Source organism: Montipora foliosa, chromosome 1 (assembly GCF_036669935.1).
Source record: "Montipora foliosa isolate CH-2021 chromosome 1, ASM3666993v2, whole genome shotgun sequence".
In the NCBI taxonomy this organism is placed as follows: Eukaryota; Metazoa; Cnidaria; class Anthozoa; order Scleractinia; family Acroporidae; genus Montipora; species Montipora foliosa.
Window position 1 is genome coordinate 8395205 of NC_090869.1, and position 10040 is coordinate 8405244.

Genomic DNA, 10040 nt, shown 5'->3' on the forward strand with positions numbered 1-10040 from the left:
AAAATAACCAAAGCTAACCCGGCCGTGCTATATGGAGGGTCTTAAATATAGGACTTTCTAATCCCGCTTCCCGCCACTAATTATTCTTTACTCACGTCATCCCGCCTGCTCCGGACATCTCATCTTGATCCCACTTCTCAAGTGCGCATTTATTTTAGAGTAGACGCGCTTTTCGCTAGGTAATGCATCTGTTGTGTAGGGGTATCAAATAACAGAGGAATGGTTCAGTCTTAAGACTCAACATTTAATAACATGGCGGAAAACCAGCACAGACCAAGCACATGGTCACAATTTACCCATGATTCTTCTGGGGCTCGTAAAATAATAATTAACAAGATATGACAGCATCATAGCCTCTTTCTTTATTTACGATATAAACAGCGGACGCTGGTTTAAGCCAACCGTTAATGCTGCAATAGCGGTAGACATTTCTGTTGTTAGAATACAAATAATTACCAATATCTTGCAAAGTTTTATTTGGCTCTTTATTATTCACCCTTAATTAAAGCTCACTTGATTATTTCATTGCCATGCAAGTTTTCCGAAAATCATAATTGTTGTTATTGTTTATCACTGGCTTGTTATAATTACTCCATTTAGGATCCTTCTTCTCTTTCATCCCATCCGTTCAAGATTATTCCCCTTGCTTTCTTTTGCTCAACTGCCAATAACCATAACAAAGAAACAAAATTGAAGTCAACATGGTGGAAACACCTCTTCACAAACATGCAATCTACCACGGATCGCGAATTAAACAATCGTAGTCATTGAGAGAAAGCAATCTACAGTCTCTTAATAGATGGAAGAATGTGTTTGCAGCAAAGAAACGATGCAGTAATATCCTTTGATTTAACTCTTCATGCAATTTCATTAACCCATTGGCTCCCAGGGGTTCCCCATTGACGAGTAAATTCGTCTGGCGTTAGACAGAGTAAAATACTAAGTCTGACCGGTTTAGGCCGGTTTGGACGTCAAAGGGTTAAAGGCACCGGCGCGAATTTCACACTGGGGTGACTTGGTGATTTCTTACCGCTTTACATGATAACACGGTGAATTCGTATCGTGTTTACATGAAGGGACACCAAATGTTGATAAAATACAGACATGAATCCAAACTGCAAATATATGGATTTACTGAGGAAAAGCACGCATGCGTTACCCGTTCCAGTTCACCGGAACGAGTGGTCGTGAGCGAGATTTCGCGCCGAAACGAACTTTTCCCTCCGGTGCAGCAACCGGGGTGAGTCGCGTATATATGTGAAAACACATATACCTTCGGCCTCAAACTCTGTCTTACGCACCTCAACACATCCTCTAAATGTTTTGTATCATCTTATAGGTTCTATATTCATACATTTATCCATTCAGTCTCAACATTACAACATAGGAGGGGAACAAAGAACTTTACTATGCACTTACTTGTACTCGAACTCGCACCCTGCAGATCTATAGTCCTATGCCTTCGCCACTACCGTATGACACTACAACGATAAAAATGCTCAACTCAACACAGTTCTTTTCAAGGCATTATTTAGTTTTGTATAATAAGTCAATTGATATCCATGTATGATAACCAAAAGTAATTCTAACCTGCCTCTAATTTTTCTCTAGGCTTAAAGAGGCTGTGTCACCTATTTTAGGGTGTTTAGGGGAATTCTTTATAGTTGATCACGAGTTTAAAACTCGAAAATGGTAATGCGGAATTTCTTTACTTGTAAAATTATCGTTATATCACAAGGAAGGTGATTCTGAGCAAAAACTACCTTTATCCAGGTGATTTGCCATAATTTTGAAAAAAACGTCGGATCGACCTTTTTCAAGATTACCCAAATGCGTGAATCCGTTTCAATACTAGATGTCCATTTGTGTCCATTCGTACTTCTCTTTCCTATTGCTGTACTTCTTTTATGTTGTTCCGAAGTTTTAAGTGGTTATTGCAATTTTTCATTCTACTTTTTGGGCATTTTGAGTGCCATGAAATAAAATCTTTTTGCGTAACAGACCCCCTTTAATTTGGGCTCCTAAAAAGAAAAGAACGGAATTTACGGGCAACATATATCGAACCACAGGCCCTAGGAATATATATCGCTTAAATATTAAAACTGGCCGATCTTGATTTACCTGGACCTTAATGCAAGACTTTAATCTTTTGTTTCTAAGGTATTGGTATTTTGCGAGTAAGATTGAAATCCTTTCGGGTTTTGTCAGTGACCTCCCAGGATGTATACGTATCTACCGAGAAAAAGTCATTCCAGGGCCCACCAGTGGAGTTCGTAACACATTTAGCAGAATGCCTCATCGATAGTCCTAATTACTCAGTCTCTGTCATTCTTTGCCGCCATACTACCTTTCAACACGCGTTCCTGTGACCATATTAGGTACAGCAAGTATATGAACTGATAGCCTGTTTCCGTCGAGCCAATGAAAATGCTGAAAATCTGATAAAAAGTACCTTCATCGCAGTTTTGTCCTTGCCATCCTTCAAGACACGGCTGGCAACTGTAACCGACCTCTGTATCATTGGTGGTCTTGCAGCTCGCTCCATTCTTGCATGGTGAACTGGCACATTCGTCAACTAAAAAAATCGATTTTTTTTATTGTACGCTGTTTTCTTGCAAATGTAAACCTTTACCTGAACATAAAATGTAATAATTAGCAACTATTCACCAAAGTGGAGGTGGCTAGTGGTGGATAATTACCGTGGCGCGAAGCGGCGAGGTAAATATCCACCGGCACTAGCCAGCGACACTGAGGTGAATAGTATATACTAAAACGGTGAGATAATATAGCACAAAAAGATGGTTTTAACTCATTTATTCCTGCAAAGATTACAACATTTTCAGGCGCAAATTCCACGCGAATTGCTCGCTGGTTAAAAGGATATCCGGAGTTTGAGTAGCCAATCAGCGCGCGCGTTCAACGCTATCCATCGTTTTAGTATATACTAAAGTTTTCTGTAATATGGGGTGCCTAAAAAAATCACTATATCCACGATATAGACTCTCTTCAATTTGGTAAAAGTTTGTTTCGCTGGTTATAACTTGTTTGTCCTTTCCATAAGTCTACGGTAAATTCAACCTGCGTCACCTAATACCAAGGGAAAAATTAGAACAAGATTGTATACCTCCCAGTCTTGATATCCAAGAAGTCACAAAGATGTAAGTTCATGTATGCAGATCATTTAACGCGAATTAAACAACACCAACATTTCCGTAATTTTGCCTGATTTTACAAGGGATCCACATACCTACATATTAATAATTTCTTTTCATACTACAATAGACCCAATCCAAGGCGAAGTGTTCATCAAATGAACACCAGGGCTGTGGGTCAGAAGCGGTGGTGCACGAGTAATACTTTGTTCCCCAATAGACTCTAGCTTCTTGAGTGCTTAGCTATCTCCAAAGTGCATTGAGACGCACAGCTAAAACCATGAACCAATTTTTTTATAACAGTGACAATAACTTGGGCGATAGACATGTTTTATTTGAGATTGACTACAAAGTTCTCACAACGCACGGTGTGGGAAAACAAAATATCCTATTGGCAGAGAGCTTTAGCACGCGCGTTTTTGAGACGCGAACGGCAACCGGAAGAGAACATTTCGCCATCCAGGACAGTGGTGTCTCCCAGATTTTCACTTCCGGTTGCCGTCCGCGTCTCAAAAACGCGGGTGCTCAAACTCCCTTCACTGACCGAGAACGATTCGTCTGTTTTTTCTAAATGTTGAAAACGAAAGATTCTCTTCTTCAGTTAACCCTTTAACTACTAGAGATTTGGCCGAAAACACGTTTTGAAGCTAGTTGAGGGGTTTTTTGGTCACTGTCGTGCTGTTTAAGAGCTAAATCTCCCTACAAACCCGTTTCCAGGTTGTACACTCCGCGGCCTTTTCAGCCAGGTGCAAAATAAGCGCTTGGAAAGTTCGGGCATGCGCAGAAAACAAAATTTCGACAACAGTTTTTGGGTTGAAAAGTAGCACAACACTTTCGACTTTCACTTTTCGCTTTCTCTCCTTCCCTCTCTTTTCGCTTTCTTTGCCTCATTTTTTTAAATTGCTGGGCATTTGGTAGGCTTTATTTTGGTGGGAAGAGTTTCTGAGAAACCTTCCATCATCTTAGAATTAGGTGCTTAGAAAGGTAGGTGGGTAATGGAGCAAGCTTTTCATGGAGATTTTCAGGTCAGTGTTACATGGTTTTTTTGGCCGTTTCTCCAGTTTCCTTGACTGAATTGTGCTCATTCTGGTATAGTTTGAAAGATCTCTTCTCCCTGCACAAGTTAGTGGACAAAGCTGTTCCTGACCGTTAAAAGTGATGACGTCACAAGGGGTAGATGGGACCGTGGATAAAGCTGGACGTATTTTGCCAGATAGTAATCAAAGGGTTAAAGAAAACATCACACTCGAAGAAAATGCAGACAAACAAAGTCAAAATGCCCAAGTAAACAAAGGGTTTGGATTGTTCAGAATGATGCCCAGTTCACATTAAGTTCCTGAAGACGGACACCAAGCTAAATTCACAAAGGAAATCCGGTAATACCGTTAAGTTGATAGCTAATGCACGACTGATGTTTTTTAACATGTTTCAGTGTAGCTATGTCTTTTTAATATTTTCCGCGCTTTTCCGAAATTGTTTTGTTGATTACGGTAATTAATTTGTTTTCAGCAGGTTGAACAAATGTAACAAAAAACAACGATAACAAAAAAAAAATTTGCCTTTGAAAATTGCCACAGGCCAACTTGCGGCCTTTTTCGCTCTTGTTGAGTGCCTTTCAAATACAATTTTGTGCATTTTTTGTGTGGAACGGGCCTGTTGTGCTTCGTTTTCGTTGCCCCCGACTCTGCTAAAAAGCCATTTCCAGGAGAAAAATTTGGCTGGTCCTCCCTGGGTTCTTCCATTTACTTCATTCACTATCAACTACAAGGGAATTCGCAAAACTCGACGAAAACTTTGGCGGTCACATTTATAATTCTTTTGTCCACGTGCAAATTAGCCTACTAAGCCTCATTTTAGAGCAAGATTTCTTTTCAATTCACTGTATGGTATCGAGGCTTGGTAGGCTAATTTGCACTTCGACAAAAGAATTATAAATGGCCGCCATTTATGAATACGGTCTATAGTCGCTCAAGGTGATTCCCTGGTTTTGCATTGCCCAACCCTACTGCGCATAATTTCTTGCGTCATTGGCACGCGCAGTAGCGCAGGTACATTAATAAAATGACGGATTTTCGTTGACGTCAAGCTTAATCCGTCAAGAAATGGCTATTTTCTCCTGAACGAGTACAGTGACCCTCATGTTTTTGTTGAGAATGGTGTCTTCGTGGAGTAGTAAAAAAATTGGCAAAAATCTATATTAGCCAGTTTTTTGGCAATTTTATAAAATCGTACGGAAGGAGCCATTACGAGTCGAACAGCCCACAATCATGTTCAATCTATTTTTTTTTTCTCCCAAACCCATTTAAATACATTTCTTTAAGGCACGTAAGTAAATTAACCATAGAATGACACCAGGCTTCGTGTTATATCATGGATTGCACCAATTAGTATCAAGTCTCTCCCGTACTGTTGGAAGTGTTCCGTACTATTGGCGTTCAAATTGGCAGAAGGCTTTCCAGCTTCCACGGTTAAAATCTAGATACTTTCTAATCCAGGTGGCTCTTAAAGGGGCCTGTCACGCTTAATTTTCTGTTTTTAGGTCAAGAATAGGTTAAAATCTAAATTGGTACTTGAGCCCACACGTACAAACATTCCTGACAACCCACTGACAAGATATAAGGTATATTCATGGTAGAGCTATTCGTATTTAATTTTTGGTGTCTTTCAGAAGACACAGTCTCCAAACGTGAAAGAACTGGCCTGCATGTTTTTCAAGTTTCAATCCATTCCTATCCTCTCCATCCTTGACTGCAAGCAACAAAGAATAGTTTCAGTGCACTTCAATGGTCAATGGCAACAAAACTACAGCATTATTTTGTGGTTTTCATTGATCCAACGACCGTCTTTTAGTGTTTTGAAATTTGACTTAAATAGCGTGACACTTCTCCTTTATTAAGGACTTATTAAGACAAACTATTTCAACCATTTTTATTCCTCCCTCTGCGTAATCATTTATCAAAACTTTTCTTATTATCTTATCACTCTTATCGCCCTATGGGAAGTAAAAAAAAAAAACATCGAATTAATTGCCTGCAAAACGTTATGGTTTGTTTTCGAAGGGGATAGAATATATACTAATTACGAAAATATCAGACCGTATTTAATACATTGATGTCACAATGATTTAAGTGCGCAGAGCATGTAACGCAGATACAAAAATGGATTAACAATGAATTTGAGAGAATGTTTTCGAAAACCATGGAATGGGTTTTTATGAAGAATTAGATAATGGAGAAGAGGACAATGGCATTAAAAGATTCATTTATGGCAAATATGTTTGCGGCCAGAGTTTTTTCGCTTCAGCAGCTGAATACCGTCATCAACAAAGATCGAACAAGACTGAGGGGCTCAATTATTGGCGCACGCAGGGTGTACAGAATTTGGGGCCTTCTTACACACAAGAGAGTTTGCTCTAACTCGTCAAATGAAATTATAAAACTTAAAACAACCAACCTTTCGTAATTTTGCCGGATTTTATAAAGGTTCCACGTAGTTAAATATCAATAATTTCTTTTCTTACCACAATAGGCCCATTCAAAAGCGAAGTATTTATGAAGTAAACACCAGGGCTGTTGGTCCAAACCGGTGATGCACGAGTAATGCCTTTTTCCCCAATAGATGAAAGGAAAAACACAGCAACGCCCCATTCGGTCGGTAGTCTTCTTTCCAGGAGGACAATTACTGTCAACTAACAGAGCAATGGAATAGTTCAATTACAGCTTTTGTCTCTTCTGAAAATATAAAGGCTGGGACACACAAGGCAACAAGTTGCTGCGACACATCGCGGAGACAAGTCGCCTCAATAATTCACCTTGTGTGGACATGAATGAAGGGGTAGTTTCTAAAGAAACTGTGGTGCTGCGTCGGTGGGGAAGTAGTATACAAAAATTTGTTTTTATCAACGGAGTTGATAATGTAAATTGGCCACCGTACAGAGATTCTAAAAGCTGACGTTTCGAGCGTTAGCCCTTCGTCAGAGCGAATCGAGGGATTATGGGTTACGTGTAGTTTTTATCATGAGAGTAGGAGCTACGCTATTGGTGGTAACATGGCTACGTGAAAAATAGGAATATATTAGTTAAATGCAAATCAGAGGAGATGTGCCAGTTCTTCGAAAAACGTGGCTATCCTGTCTCTGTGGTCAAAGCGGGCCATCATCGCGCCCAACAATTTGATCGACAGTCATCACTACAAACGTCACAAAAAGATAAGAATGACAGAATTCCATTCACCCTCACTTTCCATCTTCATAATCACGCAGTCAAAAGCATCATTCTTAGTAATTTTAAATTACTCCAAAATGATCCCGAGACTGGTAGAATCTTTTCGCAACCTCCACTTATTTCATTCAAACGCGACAAAAACGTAGGCAACTTTTTAGTTAGAAGCGCGCTCAAAACTAACGAGCAACCCGGCACTTTCAAGTGCGCGCGCTCACGATGCAAAACTTGTCTTTTCATTGTTAACACTAGCAAGATATCGGGACCTAAGCGATCTGTTACGATCACCGATCGTTTCACATGTACCTCCGCAAATGTCATTTATTGCATAACCTGTACGTTATGTAATAAATTATACATTGGTGAGACAGGTAGACGACTAGATTCCGCGAACACCTTCGCGATGTTGAGAAGAATGATAAGGATGCATCCAAGCCAGTCGCTCGCCATTTTAGTCTGCCTAACCACTCCAAAAAACACATGGCTATCTGCGGCCTTTCCCTACATCTAGGTACGACGGAAAGCCGCAAGAATCTGGAACAAAAATTCATCTTTCAAATTGGCACCCTTAATCCTCACGGTATTAACGAACGCTTTTCATTTAACTAATATATTCCTATTTTTCACGTAGCCATGTTACCACCAATAGCGTAGCTCCTACTCTACTATAAACACTACACGTAACCCATAATCCCTCGATTCGCTCTGACGAAGGGCTAACGCTCGAAACGTCAGCTTTTAGAATCTCTGTACGGTGGCCAATTTACATTATCAACTCCGTTGATAAAACCAAATTTTGGTGTGGACATGGTTGATTTTTTGGAAATCATTGGCCATTTTTATGCTAAAGACGCATAATTCGTCTGGGACGAACTTGGGCAAACATTTTTTCTGGGTCTGTTAAATTCGTCTAGTATAAAGACGGGCGCAAGACGCATTGTGGGTCTGGACGAAGTATCCACTTTAGTGCGTCTTCGAAGACGCACTAAACTAGATAGTTTGTCCAGACGAATTATGCGTCTTGTTCCCGTCTTTATACTAAAAGAATTTAACAGACGCAGAAAAAATGTTTGCCCAAGCTCGTCCCAGACGAATTATGCATCTCATATAGATCGTCCCGCCTTTACACTAGACAGATAACATGAGAGACGCATAATTCGCCTGGACGGATTATGCGTCTGCAGTATAAAAACAGGCATTGAGAGAAATACACATGCATATTTCTTCTCAAATGCTAAACTTTAGATTAACTGCTATGAAAGTCTGCTTAGAAGACCGTTACGTACCCGCAACTTCAATATCTGAATTTCTCATGATACTACTTTTTATTACTTACCAGCAATTAAATTGACGGTACTGAAAACCAGCAAAGTGTATATTAATAACATGCTGATATTTAGTGATCAAAGGTTGATGAAGGCTTCGGCTTGCTATGAGGTGTGAAATAAGCATTTATGAGTTTCCTAGTTTTCAAGTATCGTAATTACAGGTGCTAAACAAACTCCAAGAAAATGCCTTGGTTGGCAACACTCAGTTTTGAGTGCGTTTAGCTATGCAAATAATCGGATTTTCTTAATCAAAATAATTGTTTCACCAAAGACACCCACAATCGTTTAAAAGCAAATCAATCCAAGAATTTTAGAACCAGCTCTTCTTTCCATAAAAATTCATGTGGAGGCCAGCAAAGCAAAATAGAGTGCAATCAATGACATATTTTGGACATGCAAATGATTCAGTTACATAATTAAGAAAGTGTTCGTGTTTCCAGGAATCCAGTGCTTAGCTCTTTTTGTAAGAAAAATGCGTATTGTTTGCAAGAAAAATTATTTCGTGAGCCAAAGATTTCATCTGAAATAATTTATCTGAGCGTTCCAGGGCGTTCTTCAAATCTCTCGGTTGATCAGTACACTAAAGTGTCAAGATCGGAATCTCCAGCAATATTTCAAACATACACATGCTTAAACACGTCCCCTTGCTCAGACCACACTTAACAGGCAACTATTTTTGGCTTATAATAAGCTTTTAGAATGATGTTCTTGTCTTCTGAGAGGATACTTTTTGATTTGGAGAAATGGAAATGGTTCAGTTTCCAAAATGGTCGGTCAATCAACGGCTAGTAGGTGGTCATTCAGTGAAACTGCACCACTATCCCTCTCAGACACTGTCGAGGGCTCTCAACTTCCCAGAATTCTCCTCTCAGAAGACAAGAACATCATTCTAAAACTTATTCTTCGCTAAAGATAGGTTCTGGAGGTAATTTTGAGAGTGGAAAACAAGTTTACGGCCTAAAGTATAGAACAACAATAAAAGCAAGGTGACACACGCTAACACAAACCCGGTGTGGCCAACACATCACGCATGCGCACAACCATTTCACCCGGTCAATTAGCAGCCATGGGCAGCTGTTTCGTCCTTTTGGGCATCATCAGCATGGCGTAGCTAACATAACAGGGGGGTGTTTTTAGCACCCCTTTAAGTGGCACACCGATCACTTAATGTGATCCACCTTCCCACGCGCTTGCCTTGCTGTTCCCAGCCCAGCTTACCACATGTGTGGCTTGTGAAGCTGCCACTCAAAGTGGTGCTAAAACAACCCGTCTGGTATGTAAACTATGCCATGCAGATGGAAAACCTTAAATAACGATGACCACAACCAGGTTTTCTCAGC

At 40.0% G+C, this 10040-nt stretch overlaps 1 protein-coding gene across 1 annotated transcript; it reads right to left on the minus strand.

Annotated features, from left to right (window-relative positions):
- Positions 1-467: 467 nt before the first annotated feature.
- Positions 468-8846, minus strand: LOC137974651 (hepatocyte growth factor activator-like). Its single transcript, XM_068821573.1, has 5 exons — positions 8709-8846; positions 6673-6840; positions 2453-2575; positions 1420-1481; positions 468-661 (listed from the first exon to the last, which is right to left on the minus strand). Exons 1-4 carry the CDS (start codon positions 8758-8760, stop codon positions 1447-1449), a joined length of 378 nt encoding a protein of 125 aa, XP_068677674.1. The 5' UTR covers positions 8761-8846; the 3' UTR covers positions 468-661; positions 1420-1446.
- Between the last annotated feature and the right edge of the window lie 1194 nt (positions 8847-10040).

Excerpts from the sequence above, each read along its gene's own strand:
- LOC137974651 (XM_068821573.1), bottom strand. The coding sequence starts at position 8,760 with ATGTTATTAATATACACTTTGCTGGTTTTCAGTACCGTCAATTTAATT. Across the intron at positions 2,576-6,672 it reads TTTTGAATGGGCCTATTGTG|TTGACGAATGTGCCAGTTCA; the intron begins GTAAGAAAAGAA and ends CGATTTTTTTAG. Across the intron at positions 1,482-2,452 it reads AGGACAAAACTGCGATGAAG|TGTCATACGGTAGTGGCGAA; the intron begins GTACTTTTTATC and ends TTATCGTTGTAG.